Raw genomic sequence first — 16,067 nt, 5'->3', positions numbered from 1 at the left:
CATCAGGCAAAAGAGTAGCAGCTCAAGCAGCAAACTCATGGAGAATAGCCAATACACAGGCCTTGCTAGCCAGGTATGACAGGGCACACTATGACACTCTAGAAGGACTTCTCCAACATTTACCCGAGCCTTACAAAGAGCAGGCAGATGAACTTATACAGGAGGGAAAGCTCATCACCAATGCCTCCATTAAGTGTGCTCTAGACGCGGCAGATACAGCTGCCAGATCCATTAACACAAGCGTGCTGCTTAGAAGGCACGCATGGCTGCGCATTTCTGGATTCAAAAACGAAGTACAGGCCACAATTCTTAACCAGCCTATAAATCCAGACTTTATATTTGGTCCAGCAGTTGACTCAATTCTGGACAAAATGAAAAAGGACAACGAAACAGCTAAGTCCATGGGAGCACTTCAGTCACAGCAACACAGAGGCTCCTTTCGTCGCTCCAGTTATAGAGGGCTGGCGCGGGGTAACACATCGCAGCAATCCTCCGCTTATAAAACTAACATGCAATCCACATACAATAGGAACACTAACAGAGGTGGATACAGAGGAAATAACACAAAGGGCAGAGGTCGCGGAGGCAATGCCAATAGATACTCCACTAACACCAAACAATGACTTCTTACCACTACCCCCAGACCATATAACACCGGTCGGGGTAAGACTACAACAATTCCTGCCAGTCTGGTTAAACATCACTACAGACAAGTGGGTAAGGAAAAATATCCAACATGGCTATTGCCTAGAACTCACGTCAACACCACCCAACATACTACCCGTGCACCGTCCAATGTCGCAGGAACACATAACATTACTGCAGCAAGAGGTCATCAGTACAGGCCCGGACTGGCCGTTGCGGGCACCGGGCAATCCCCCGGTGCGCCGCAAGGGTGTTGGCCGGTTTTGGGCCCCTGGGGGCCGTTTTTGTTACAGGGCCATTTTTGCAGCACAGCTGCAAAATCGGCCCTGTAACAAAATCGGCCGAAAACCGGCCCCGGCAAAGAGCTCGGCGGCACCCCCAACCCCCGGGGGAGGGGTGGGGGGCCGGCTGAGGACTTTGCCAGGGCCGGTTTTAGTTCCCAGTCCAGCCCTGCATCAGTATGCTACAAAAGGGGGCCATAGAACCAGTCCCACTACAACATCAAGGAGCAGTATATTCACTATACTTCCTCATTCCAAAGAAGGACGGTTCGCTAAGACCAATATTAGATCTCAGGCCCCTCAACATGTACATTCTGTCAGAGCATTTTCATATGCTCACTCTACAACAAGTCTTACCGCTTCTTCAACAGGGAGACTTCCTAGCAACTCTAGACCTCAGGGACGCATACTTTCATATACCAATACACCCTGCTCACATAAAGTATCTAAGGTTTACAATTCAAGGTCAGCACTACCAGTTCAAAGTCCTACCATTCGGTGTAACAAAAGCTCCACGGGTATTCACCAAATGCCTGGCAACAGTGGCGGCACATCTCAGAAGACAACACATTCATGTCTACCCCTATCTGGACGATTGGCTAGTACACGCACCATCAGCCCAGCAATGTGCCAGCCACATGTCAAAAATCAATCATCTCCTGCACAGCCTGGGATTTTCGCTAAACTACCCAAAATCCCACCTGTAACGCTCACACGTACAACAGTACCTGGGAGCAACAATAAATACACTAGCAGCAAAGGCATACCCCAACGCAGCACGTATAAACGGAATGCAAACCTTAATCCAAAGGTTCAGACCCCAACACTCATTGCCAGCCGGAGTGTTTATGCAACTCATAGGCATGATGGCCTCATACATATTCATAGTCCCTCATGCCAGACTACACATGCGTCCGCTACAGGAGTGCCTAGCAAGGCAGTGGAACCAGGCTCAAGGGCAATTAAAAGACCTAGTGTTGGTGACCAGTCGAGCATACAACTCTCTGCATTGGTGGAATCCACAAAATCTTTGCAAAGGTCGACTGTTCCAAGAGCCTGTCCCACAAATAGTGATGACAGCGGACGCATCCCTGCAAGGCTGGGGAGCTCACGTCCTGCATTACACAGTTCAGGGACTATGGACTACGCAACAGAAAAAAATGCACATCAATCTTCTGGAGTTGATGGCAATCTTCCTAGCACTCAAAGCATTCAAAAAACACTTATGCAACAAGACTGTGTTGATCCAGATGGACAACATGACTGCGATGTATTATATCCAGAAACAAGGAGGGACAGACTCCCCACAGCTGTCCCATCTAGCTCAAAGCATGTGGAAATGGGCCATTCAAAGGAACATGTTTCTCATGGCAGAACACCTCCCAGGCAAAGACAATCAGATGGCCGACCTGCTCAGCAGACACAGTCAACAGATGCACGAATGGGAGATTCACCCCAATGTGCTCCAACCATTCTTCCGGAAATGGGGGCAACCGGAAATAGATCTATTTGCCACAAGCAAAAACGCAAAATGCCAACACTTTGCCGCCAGGTTCCCACATCCGCAGTTGCAGGGCAATGCGATATGGATGAACTGGTCAGGCAAATTTGTGTACGCTTTCCCCCCAGCTCCACTAATACCGCTAGTGGCACGCAAAATGCGCCAACATTCACTAACGCTTACACTAGTTGCTCCCACGTGGGCGAGACAACCTTGGTACACAACGTTCCTAGAACTGTCAGTGGTGCCTCATCAGAGACTGCGATTAACACCCAGTCTTCTGACTCAGAACCAGGGCGAAATCCAGCATCCAGACCCGCAACAGCTGAACCTAGCGATCTGGCTCCTGAGATCCTAGAGTTTGGATACCTGAACTTGCCTCCAGACTGCATGAATATTATCAAGGAGGCAAGAAGACCCACTACCAGGGCATGCTATGCAGCAAAGTGGAAGCGATTTGCCATTTACTGCAAAAACAACGACATAAACCCATTAGATGCTTCCACACAAAACATTATTTGCTATCTTTTGCACCTACAACGTTGCAACTTAGCATACTCATCCATCAGAATACATCTAGCTGCATTAGCAGCATATCTCCAAAACAGGCAACACCTTTCACTATTCAGAGTACCAGCAATTAAGGCATTCATGGAGGGACTTAAACGAGTAATTCCCCCAAGACACCCGCCTTCACCAGTCTGGAATCTAAACATCGTTTTAACCAGACATATGGGACCACCTTTTGAACCACTACACTCATGCGAACTACAATTTCTTACTTGGATGGTGGCTTTCCTTATTGCCATTACTTCACTTAGAAGAGTTAGTGAGCTGCAATCCCTAACTATTCAGGAGCCATTCATTCAAGTACATGCAAATAGGGTAGTTCTCAGAACCAACCCAACATTCATGCCAAAAGTGGTATCCCAGGTCCATATCAATCAAACGATAGACCATCCGGTGTTCTTTCAAAACTCACAAACGGTTGCTGAAAGGGCCTTGCATACTCTAGACGTCAAAAGAGCTCTACTATATTACATAGATAGAACTAAAGCATTCCTGAAAACAAAACAGTTGTGTGTTGCTTTCTCACCACAACACAAAGGCAACCCTATTTCTAAATCAGGGATAGCCAGATGGATTCTTAAGTGTATTCAGATATGTTACTTAAAGGCAAAACGCACCTTAACAGTTCCCTTAGGGCGCATTCCACACACAAACTAGGGGGAACATAGCTTTCCTGGGAAATATTCCTTTACACGAAATTTGTAGAGCAGCCACATGGACAACAATACATACATTTACAAAACACTACTGTGTAGATGTACATTCCAAACAGCAAGCTGCTGTAGGACAGGCTGTTCTCAAAACTCTTTTCCAGACTGCTGCAGCTGGCACAGGCAGCCACCGCTAGGGGAGGTACTGCTATACATTCTATGCACAGATATGAATTCAGCAGCCCACATGCCTCGAACGGAATATGCTACTTACCAGTATGCATCTGTTCTTGGCATGTAGGTCTGCTGACATTCATATCGCCCACCCACCTCCCTGGTGCCTGTCGCAGCTGTAGCATTCACTCTTTGCATGGACATCTCTTACTGTACTATACTCCATCTCTGCCACAAAGGCGAAAAACAATCTGAGCATGGAAAGGATGCCCATGCGCACTGTAGTCCAAGGGAGGAGCCACCTATCTCGTGATACTTCGAAGACTCTTCCAGGACAACAATGTGCAATCATCCGGACCCAACACTAGGCGGCGATCTATGCACAGATATTAATGTCAGCAGCCCTACATGCCAAGAACAGATGCATACTGGTAAGTAGCATATTCCTTACTTCACCGGGGAGGAGGGAGGGTTGCTTATTGAGTTACTGGTAAAAAACGGTACCTTCTCTTGTGGGGGATTTCCATGCATAGTCATAAGCAATGAATAGAGTATCAAGCCCATCCCCCCAGAAGCAGTGGAGTAGATAGAAAAAAAACGTTAGCTAAGTGCCTATGCAAAGAGATTTATGAGGGACGCTTGTCCCACTTAAGCATCTGTATCAAGGCGGTAGGACCTAGTAAATGTGTGGGCTGATCTCCATGTAGCAGCTTTGCAGTTGTCTGCCAATGGAATATTTCTCATCTAGGCAGTTGAGGCTGCCTTGCCTGTAGTGGAATGTGCTTTGAGTTTGGCAGTCAGAGATTTATTAGCTAGCTGATAACAGCATAGGATGCAGAAGACAATCCACCTGGAAACTGACTGTTTGGAGGTAGCCAAACCTGTGCAAACTGGGCCATAATTGATGAACAACTGTTGTGATGTGTTAATAGATCTGGTTTTAACTAGGTAAAACGTTAACACTCTTTTTACATCCTGAGAGTGAAGGGCTCTCTCTGCTGGGGAAGATGGATTTTGAAAGAAATTTGTAGAAATCCGGCTCTGTATATACTATACCAAAGTAGGGGATAGTGTGGACAGAGTCCATTGGATTCCCAGAGGGATAGCGGAGACTAAATTAGGTGAGTACCAACAGCTCTCTTTGTTGTAGTGTGGGCGAGCAGTTAGGCTTATCCAGAGGGTGTGTTCAGCATTTATCGTATTCACTCACTCAAGACTAATGGCACACACTCAGAGACTGACTCCAGACCAATTAGGTAAGTATAAAAAAGGTATACTTAGGTTTTATTTTCTAGAACCAATTAGATCTTAATACAGGTAGGTAAAATATACTTTCAATCATAGAACATTTCAGGAAGTGTAATTGGGAATTGATTTGCAATTGTTACAGGTTTGTATTGGTTCAAAAAGCAGTTTAAATTACACAGTAATTACTTTTGGAATACTTTTGGATTACTGTTGGATTATATCAGCCTAGATACCACGCCAGGGATCTCACAATACAAGGTAAGTAAGACTTTTCATGATTTAAGATACAGTTACTTTTCTTCCTTTCAAAACAGCTGTTCAACACAGAATATTCTTTAAACAAAAACTCATAACATTAGTTCCTATGGGAGAAAAATGGTTATCGGTTTTACAGGTAAGTACTGGACTTACGAGTGGGAGTTTTGGGGGTTAGGACCAAGGTTCCCCAAGGTCTAGGTTGGCACTCAAATTGCACCACCAGCGGCACTTGGGCAGCCGGGTGCAGAGTGGAGGGGGCCAATGTTAGCCAATGGGGCTAAGGGGGCCTTAGGTCAGGGACGTCTTACGACAGAGATGGAGACGTGACAGCTTTGAAGTTTCTCGGTCCAGTCGGGCATCTGACTTTATTCTACAGGTGAAGAATCTGCAGATAGAAGTATTCGACAGAAACACTGATATATATTGTACTAATTCAGTATTCGTAAAGGATGTCTACAACACGACCCTTCCAAATACTTTATCAGTGTAGGGTTTTAATCCCATTTTAGGAGTGGCTAAAAGTTTGCAGACTCCGTCATTAATTGATGCCCAGATCCACCAGTGAAGAAGACTTCAACTATCCAATCTTACCAAAGAAGGCTTTATCAGGTTAACCATTTCCACTGGTAAAGACCTTACTAGACATCCAGTGCCTCTTGGGAAGAACTTGCAAGGTACCTTATCTGACAAGGGTCGACTGAACTGATTTACATTTTTCTGTTGTCAATCAAGCACAGCAACCAATAGCAAAAAATGTTGCATACCCTGAATTCTTAACAGAGATCTGTGACTTACCAGATTAAGGGGGTTTATGGCATTAGCTGGTGTGCACTTGGCATTGCTTTGGCTCTCCTCCAGCTGGACACTTATTGGATAGAGTAGCCATTTCCCGTTGCTGATCTCATGCGGCCACATCAGGTTCAGAAAGGCCGAGCCAAGGGTCTTCAAAGATCTACCACTTTTGGAAACCTGGAAGGAAGAGAATAAGAATGTACTCTGACAGACTTCTACAAGAAAGGGTATCTTGGGGTTGAACTGGGGTAAAATGGCGAGGAACGTCTTGTGGGACAAAGAAGTAGAGAGGCAAGTCAACTGGGGCATTATGGTGAGGGGTGTCATAAATAAGAGAGTTGAAGGATATAGTGACAGAGGTGTGATATAAATCTCATACCCAGTGGCCAAAGTGAGTACAGTAGCATACAAAACATTTCAGTCTAAAAAAGAGACACCTAAGTCCCAAATGAAGCACAGTATGTGTCCTGAAGTGGAACCCAACCAAAAGAGAGATTTTGGCAACAAAGAAGATGTGACTTTAGTCAGGACTTGTCACATTGTTTTTCTGCATTTATTCCCCACATGGGCCTCATTATGAGTTGCATGGTGATGGCATGGGGCAAACTCTGCAACCATAATTAATGGTACAGCGTGGTACACCCTGCCAGTAGCATGCAAATAGGTGATAATCCACAAAGAATGGAGAATAACTTCGCTGAACTGGTTTTACTAGGCAGAAATCTGCACTTCATTGTCAATTCTGTGGCGTTTACTGCTCCCATTTACCACGTGCTTTCTAGCCACTCTAGATGTGTACTTTGAACACAGAATACTTGACGGTGCAGGGTCTAGAGCACTATCTGAACCTAAAAATATATACTTCCTCCTCATAACTGTATACCTCAATGAGACATCTTGCACATTCATACCTCAGACTGGGAAGGTTAAATGTAACAGACCTACCATAGTATTATTGAGCTGTATGCACAAAACGTGCACATAGTTCTGTACTCATAGGTCATAAATGCTTGCTGTTTACCTGCATATACATTACATAGCATACCATTTCAACTGTGTTGCTTGGTAGCAGATACATGTGTATATTAGGCAACCTGACTGTCTAACTGCTAATGGCCAACTTGGTAACATAAATCTCATAATTCCTGTGCTTAAAAGTAACTAGTGTGAAAAATGAATTTTAACCTTGTAGAGGGACTCTAACTCTGAGGTAAGGTATGGATCTAATTGCATCCATCAATCGTACAGAATAAAATCTCACCTATAACCATTCATGTATATTCTTCCTCACCGTTACATTGAGGTCCACCAGGCTGCCGACGTCCTGCTCAGTCTTGATTGCACTCTCACCCACAATGTTGCCACCGAAGAAGAGACGGTTTGGGGTTGCAGAGCTGTAAGGAGGAGACATGGTAAGAATGGAAAAATCTACTCTGAGGAAAAGCGGATCAGGGACAGATGAATGTCTTCCTTCAACATTCTACATTCCATCATTACAACAGAACCTCCCATCCTTTTTGTATCCTCCTTTCAATGGTTCTTTTGGATCATGATATCTGTTTGGGGTTCCCTGTTACAGTCGTGCACACCCTTCCAATCTCCACTTTGTGTCAGTCTCTCTTCCCTTTCTGTATCTTTAGCACCATTTAGCTATCCGCTTTTCATTGCTACTGTCCCACATCTTTTGCTCTCTCTGCACGAGACTGTAACCTCCCACACCTCCTATTCTCCCTAGTTCCCAGAGGAATTCAACTGGTGGTCATTGTACTTACAAAGTGACAGACAGTTGTAGTTCGATAACCACCCGTGCCACAGCTAGGATGGGCTTCAGGTTGGGCTGTTCGCTGATTCTGTAACAGAGTAAAGGACAGACAGTAGGTGATGGATAGCATCAGTCCTAGCTCATGCAACAAATGTAGGCTCAAGGGTACAAAACAAAAACTTGCTTTTTGAAATCCACTGGACATATCGTAAGACTATAAATGGCTGGGCAAAAAACATTCCTTAAAAGACCATACCACACAGAACCCAAACCCCCTGTTTAGTGAGATCCATTACAAGGCAGTTAAACATAAGCCCCAGCACACCTTTAAATCTACATGAGACAACACTTTATCAACTGGAACCAACCACCCTTACTTTAATGCGGCCATCACAAGGTTCATTAACACACTCAATCGTTCCCTGGAGACATCCTAAGGGAGTCATCTCATCTCAAGAGCTTTTAGGAGAGGTAGGCACCCTCTTATCCCCCAGTAGCCATAGCACAACATCACAAAACACGACTTAACCCCTCTGTTTTACTGACACCATTCTGAGCCATGCAATGCAGAACCCAAGCCCTCCAATTTACTGGAGCCACCATCACCATACAATAACCTCCTATTCTCTTGAAGCCAACATAAGACTACACAACATGGACAGAAAACATTCCATTCTACTTGAGCCAGCACAAAGCCATGCAATAAAGGGCCCATTTCATCATCCAGTTGCATTTAACAGAAGCCATCAACAAAGACATACAGAACACGACCAATCCTGTTCCATTATACTAGAGACAAAACCATAAGACTGTACAATAGTAGAACAACTAATGAAACCATTACAAGATGATTCAGTGCGTAACACAACCTCTCACACTCTACTGGAGCCATCAAAAGACAATGAAACACTGGACCTACACCAATAAATCCACTGAAGAAGACAAAGCAATACCATACCCAACCCTCTTCAACTCTACTGAAACCTTTACATGATCAACACAATACTAGACGCACCCATTTATTCTATTGGAAACAGAGTCTTGAAACCATCTGATACTGGGAATAAACACATACACTCTACTGGAGCCATAACAAGACCATACAATAATGGACACTTACAGAGTACTGCAGATAGAATTTTATGACCAAATGATGCTAGACTCATCTCTCTCACTGTAAAAGAACCGTTCAGAACAGAAAGTAGCCTCTATACTCTTCTTCAGCCATCACAATTCAATACTATACAATCCTGAAACAGCCGACCCAGTCTCCTGTAGCCAATATTTCAAGGTTATGCAGCATTGAAAACTATCCATGCAATTCTGCTGAAACTATTACACAACATCACAGCACAAAAGCAAACTTCTGCACTCTATTCAAGATCATTCAACACACAGCCTTCAATTGTGGCTTGCAAGTCATTTCCAAATCCTGTCTAAGCTGAAAAGGGGACTGCTGGTTTTTAGTTATCAGATCAAAAGAATGCCATACGTTACTAAAATAAGTAAAAGATAAGCTCAACTTCAGAAGCCTTCAGAAGGCCCAGACAAATCTTCTCTCCCAGTTGAGGAGCTTAGTAGCCACATAACTCCTTAATCCTTGGGTTGGTTTTACTTTTCTATGCCATGCACAAGAGACAATTGATTGTGTGGTAGATTTACCTGAAGCTGTATCTGCTTTTAATATCTGGATATCATCTGCTGTCGTCTCCATCGCACCATTCAAATATAGTAAACTCACCTACAGTAAGCCAACTGCTCAATGGACACACTGAGAAAAGCAAAGCATTTAAGACATGCTCCACAGCAGATGCATCTTGGATGCAACAAAACTACTGAAAGTTGAACGGAAGAAAGACTGAAATGTTCCTATTTGTCTCGTTCAATTCTATTTGGTCCTCATTATGGTGGTCTAATAAACCAGGAGCTACTCCCACCACAGCTAAAACAATCAGCAATCAAGGCATAACATTTGACCAGGATTTGTCATTAAAATCTCAAATAGCATCTATCACCAACACATGCAGATTGGACTTTTGGACCCCCCTTTACTTGGAACTTCCTAAGTACTTCATCCAGCTAGTGCAGACTCAGACTGTGCTGAACGATGCTGCTATACTTCTCTTGAATGTACTAAAACACCATTCTATTGCCTCATAGTACAGAGACATTCACTGGTTGTCCATCCATAAAAGAATCGTCTTCAAAGTATTAGCACTTATTTTTCGTGCCCTTTTCCAACAAGGGCGCCTAAAATATGTTTAAAGGTTGATTTGTCTATATGTCCCAATAAGTCCTCTTAGATCCTCCAATGCCAAACTTTTGATTATCACTAGGTTTAAGCAATTTTGACACATGGGGTTGCTCCTTCTCCCTTGTAGCTGCAAAGCATTAGAACACTTTTCATCAAGAACTTCATCACGCAGACTCAGAATCTTCCTGTAGAAAGTATCTGAAAACATGACTCTTTCGTCGTAACTAACTTTCATAATGTGCCTTAACTGAAATCTCTCAATGCCAGGACATCCTAATTTTAGGCAGTTGTCATACTATTCATTCATTCTTTCGTTTATTGGTGTCTGCCATTGAAATATGTCAAATAAACAAGTAAACTAAAATACATAGACTCAACCAAATCAATGCACTGAAGCAATCACCAGATCATAGAGTATTGGAACCAACCCAACCAGTCTTCGGCAGCCATAGTCAAAAGACCATGCAGTACTGCACCAGACTCCTCCCATTCGACTTGTACCATAACATACATCACAAAGCACAACAAAAACTCACCTACATGAGCCATCAAAAAAAACATAAAGTACTGACCTAACCCATCCAGTTCTCTGTAGCCATCACACCACCATACAACACAGAAATCAAGCCCTTGCATTCCACTGAAGCCATCACACAAGTGTACAACATTTGATGCAACCCATTCCAGACGCTGAGTCTCATCCTAAATTCTATACAACATTTTAGAACTCAATGCAACTAGAAACATACCAATAGATCTCCATTCCCTGGTCTATTCGGCCTCTCTATCGCCAGTGACATATGTTGTTGTGTTTGCTGACATATGTTATGTTATCCGTACTTATAGAGCAAATGGCTGCCCCAGCAATGGGGCGTCCCAGCGCTACAACAGATAGAAGTTGACAGAGAGGCAGTGAGGCTAAAGGTTGGAGAAAAATCCTTTTTCTGAAAGCCCAATGGCCCTGCATGCCACAGAGAGCAAGAGGAATGGAATTCCAGAGGGAAGGTGCCAGCGCCCTGAAAGAGCGCCCCCCCCCCCTCCCTGCTCTTGTCATGCGCACCCGCGGGACACAGGCCAAGTGCAGGTCCGCGGAGCACAAGTCTCGGGCTGGAGCATACACCCAGTAAAGTTCGCTCAGAATTTGTGGACCCATGCCATGCAAATGGGTGCTGTGTCTGAACAACTTTGGTGCCTCAAATTCAGACTGCCTGGGCCATGGCTGTGCAGTACTCACTGGCCCTTGTATTATAGCAGCTGGGCTCCTTGCCACGTTTTTCTACACAGGGTTCTCCCAAACTAGATATTAGCAATGCTTTATTAGTTTTAATGTTTGATTCTGACTTGGTGGATGCTGTTGCTTGCTATTTCTCTGAAGTCCACACAGTTACATCAGACAGCATATTCAAGGTTATATTTAATGGTAGCCTCTATGGCTGTTTTGATTAGTTGTTTAGTGCTACACCTTTTATCTGCAGCAATAAGGATTCTCTTGTAATGTCTCTAACTATGAATTCCATTGCTGCAGCTACAGGACAGTTTTTTGCCTCTTTCCATTAACCCATTGGATCTTATGAGAGAGTCTAAAGTTGCTATTTAAAACCCAATCACGTGCTAGGAATGCCTAGATCAAGTCTTGAACAACTGACTTCTTGCATTCTCACGAGTGACCCCGGTGCCCATTCTTTGGTCTTTCTAATACTCACAAGCTACCCGTGTGGCACCAAGTAGGATGACCTGCCCTCCTGGCACATAATGCCAGGCAGAAATCTTATCTATTCCAGGAGAACAGTGCCTTCAATGGCTCAGCGGTTAGAGGCGGCAGACCCGGAGGCAGAGGTCGGCCCGGAACCAGGGTTCAATTCCCGACGCGGCCGGGTGCAGGACCAATGTCAGCGGGCCCGATAAATCTCGCCTCGGTGCCACTCTAACCATGGGGTCCCATGCTGCAACTCTGGGCAATAGCTTGCTTAATCTCCACTCCGGCCCCATCACCGCCGGGGATGCCTGGCTGCACCTTGGGGATGCCCAGTAAAGGGACCATCTCACAGGGAAAGCCAGGACGGGTTCCCCAGTGGTACAGTGCTGGGACGCTTCCAGGTAAACACGCGCTCTATAAATTCAACATTCATTCATGCATTCATTCATTCAATGCTAAACCAGGCTAGTGACAGGACAGTGAGTTAGACTTGCTGAGTGGTCAGACTTACGTGGAGAGCTGAAGGGCCACCTCCAAGACGGTGGTTTCCAGGGTGATCCCAGCATTGCTGATGATAAGATAGAAGGCGACCTGTTGGATCAGAGAGCACAGGTAATATGGAGATGGGGGATGGGAGATAAGGAGTGGGAGTGAGCTGGAGTAACATAAAAGAGAGGAGAATAAAGGAAGAATGAGAAAGCAATGATACAGGGAAGTAGTGGAGACACAAGGGACAGGCTAAGGGAGGGAAGAGTAGACAATTTAGGTCCTGAGGAGGAGTGGGAGATCAGGAACAAATAATATGGGGAGAATTGAAGAGTACAGGAGAGGTGAAGAAAGAGCCAGGAGGAATGGGTAAAAGGGCAAGAGAAAGATATTGAGGGATGGAGGAAGAGGTGGAAAAAGGAATAGGAGCATAGAAACAGTGAATGGAAAGTGGGGGAAGGTGGGAAGGGAGAATGAGAGGGTGGGAGGATGGGAAAAGAAAGCTGAGGCATGTGAGAAGAAAGGCTGAGCATCGCAAATGGGGCAGAGACATGGTGAGTGAAAGGAAAAGAAGGTGGTAGAAAATAATGGGAACCTAAGCTGGAATAACATGGAAGTGTTGGGGTCCAAGGCAGTGGCGTAGCAAGGGGGGGAGGCGGTCCAAGTTTTGGGGGCCGGGGCCTCCCCCTTACCTGCTGCCATCACAGTGTGGCAAATGCATGAATCACCAGCACCCCCACGCACTTAAAAGGAGCCGCTGCGGGGTGGCAAACGCAGGGATGGCCACGGGCAGGCAAATGTCAAGCTATGCTACTGGTCCAAGGAAGAGTGAATTTACAGTGGCAGGCAGAGAACGTGAAGCAGATAAATATTGCAGGCAGGGTAGTTGATGGTAATGTTGGATTTCGTGTGGAAGTCCTAGAGCGGTGCGTGGGAGCAATCAGTGGTGGAAACAGGGAGTGTGGGCTGAGTGTGGTGGCAGTGGGATGAATGCAAGATTAAATGGGTGAGTATGATGGGCGCTTGGCAAGTGTGAGACCAGTGAGGTGAATGTGGGGGTCCTGGGGTCAGTGTAAGAACAGTGTGGTGACTGTGCTAGATCTTAAATGGGTATGAGTCAAGGTTAGACTGAAAGCTTGTACTGTGAGTGTAACTTGTTGAGATGTTAACCACAGCAGTGGGAGTGACATCAGTATAATGAACATAAGGATCAGTATTCAAATTGAGTTGGTGGTTGCAGATGGCGCCCACCGGGATTTCACTTTTAGCGCCCGGCACTTATTTTCCCTCAACGGTTTTTGATCCCGAGCAATAGAGGGAAAAACACAAAATTGGAAAAGAAAGAGCAGGAGAAAGACAGAGCAGTGACAAAGAGAGAAAGAAGGGATGAAATAGAACCTGCGAGAGTGAGATAAAGGGGCAGGGAGTGTTTGTTTGTACATTAAAGAGTCCTTAGGTAAAATCAAGACTATGGAGCTTTGGTTTTCAGCACCCGTAACTTCAATAGCACTGGCCATATGCGTCTGCGCAAAAGTGTGGGCACCAGCACTTACTGTTTTACAAATTAAACACTAGTGAGGATAATATGATTAGGGACTAACACATGACAACGATGTAAAGAATGCAAATCACAAAGTTGTATAAGAAATCTACCAAAAAATAAAAATCAAGAATAGGATGAACACACAGCAAATTGTACCATTATTCTAATTTATATCATCAAAGCCCAGAGGAGTGCAAACAGTGGTGCCAGGCCTTCAACAACCTAAAGGAAAGAGTGAAATGTTGGATGATTCCATGATTACACACTCAGGGGCCAATACCGTGTGGCTGTTGGCACACCATCAACTTTGCAATTGGTTCACGTTTACAAAAATGCTGATCAACTGTGGGGTGTGCTTGCATTAATAAGGGAACAGTCAAATGATTTGTTGATATGTTGAGTGTAACAGCTATATCATGAGTGTGAACGGTTCTGGGTAAGAGTGGTGCAGTAGCAGAATGGTGAGTGTGAGTGTCGCGTAGTGAGTGCAAGACCATTGGGAGGAGTGTGAAAGCATCCCAATGAGTGTGGGAGATATGTGGTAAGTATGAGAGTCATTCAGTGAGTGGGAGAGCATTTTGTGAGTCTACAAGTCATATAGTGAGTGTGAGAATAGTGTGGGAAGCATGAGTACTACTATACTGTGGGTATGGTGAGATGTGTAGGAGTGGTGTGTTGTACGTTAGAGTTATACAGTAAGTGTGTTGTGATGTGTTTGAGAGCAGTGTTGTGAGTCTGAGAAACATGCAGTTAGGAACAGCAGTACATGTAAAAATCTTGTAGTAGTGGTAAGGTGTGAGTGTGAACACAGAGTGGTGTGTGTGTATTAGCATGAGAGTTACTGAGTGGGTGTGAAGTAATATGATCAGCGAGAGCCGTGGTAAGTGTGAGAACCCTGTGGTGATTGTGAAAGCAGTGTGATGAGTGTGAGAGAAGTCTTGGGAGTGAGGCAGTTATTGAGTGTGTTGTGATGTGTTTGATAACAGAGTGGGGAGTGTTAGAATCATGCAGGGAGGGTGAGGACAGTGTAACGAGTACAGGAATCGTGCAGTGTGGGAGTAGTATGCTGCGGTGTGAGACGAGAGAGGGTGGAAATAATAATCTGGATACACACCTCGCTTCCTCTTTTCATGGGGTTTCCCAGCTCACACTCCACCTGGGAATCATTCCCATTGAACTGACAGATGATCTGCCTTTCCTGTGCGACAGAAAAGAATGCGAGGGAGAGCATTACAATAAAACCGAAGCAACAAGAAAGCAGATCTGCACACAAGAAGGCTCTTTTGCACTGTCTTCAGGGGCATAGCTTCAGATGGGTGTTTGGGGTGTGACATCCCCCAAATAAATGCTTTTTTGGCCTGGAAGTTGGGTCTGGGGGGCCTGAGTCAGGCCTGCTAATAAGATTGTGCCAGTTTTCCTTGTTGTTGTCCAAGAATAAAAGCCAAATAAGTCTCATTTGGTCCAAATCAGGAAAGAAAGCAACATGTATTCATCTGGTGGCTAGTTTTCAAAATGTGAAACCAGATTACGAGGAATCAATACCGGCTTCCCTGATTGGCAAAATTGTGTGATACAGGCAAACATTTTATTTTACAGAGCCCCTTTTTCTTTATCACATATTAGAGCACTTTAAAATACTTGAGTTGAAGATGTGCGCCATGCAAGCACTTCTTACGTTTGAATTAATAGCTAAAATATTGCTCCATCTATAATAAGAATCTAGGCCACAATTAGGGTTTACATGGCTTTGATCTGCCTCTTAGTTCACTAATGATACTGTCGTTAGAGGGGCAACCCATAAATGTTTCTAAGTTCATGTTTAAAAAGTATCTATTTTAATAAATATCTGTCTGTGCAGTGATATGAGCTGATATACTAAGGTGAAACACTTCTGCTTGTTAACCCGTTCGATGCTGATGACGGAACCGCTCCGTCATCAGCTGCGGTTGGGCTGTGCTGATGACGGAGCGGTTCCGTCATGGCCCTGCCGCCGCGCCTGCGCGGCGCTGATTTCGCGCCTGCGCGGCGCGTTCTATTGAGCGGGCAGGGCCATGACGGAACCACTCCGTCACAAGCACAGCCCAACCGCGGCTAGTGACGGAGCGGTTCTGTCACCAGCATGCGGCCGCTGCCCCGCCCACTTAGCGCTGCGGCGGAATAGCCGCCGCAGCGATGTGGTTAAAGAAATACACTTTTTTAAAGGTCGG

At 45.0% G+C, this 16,067-nt stretch overlaps 1 protein-coding gene across 4 annotated transcripts in view; it reads right to left on the bottom strand.

The window, feature by feature from the left end:
* The window catches only part of ITGA7 (integrin subunit alpha 7), a 307,450-nt gene that overhangs the window by 64,460 nt on the left and 226,923 nt on the right, over window positions 1–16,067 (bottom strand). For all 4 annotated transcript variants that reach the window (XM_086959129.1, XM_086959132.1, XM_086959131.1 and 1 more), the window contains 5 exons: window positions 14,975–15,058; window positions 12,343–12,422; window positions 7,892–7,969; window positions 7,411–7,513; window positions 6,123–6,296 (listed from right to left, as the gene is read on the bottom strand). In XM_086959129.1, coding sequence (XP_086815255.1) covers window positions 6,123–6,296; window positions 7,411–7,513; window positions 7,892–7,969; window positions 12,343–12,422; window positions 14,975–15,058 — 519 coding nt within the window. The remainder of the gene's footprint in view (window positions 1–6,122; window positions 6,297–7,410; window positions 7,514–7,891; window positions 7,970–12,342; window positions 12,423–14,974; window positions 15,059–16,067) is intronic.

This window comes from Lissotriton vulgaris, chromosome 1_1 (assembly GCF_964263255.1).
Source record: "Lissotriton vulgaris chromosome 1_1, aLisVul1.2, whole genome shotgun sequence".
Taxonomy (NCBI): domain Eukaryota; kingdom Metazoa; phylum Chordata; class Amphibia; order Caudata; family Salamandridae; genus Lissotriton; species Lissotriton vulgaris.
The sequence above is the reverse complement of the archived record's forward strand: the minus strand, read 5'-3'. Positions and strand labels throughout refer to the sequence as shown.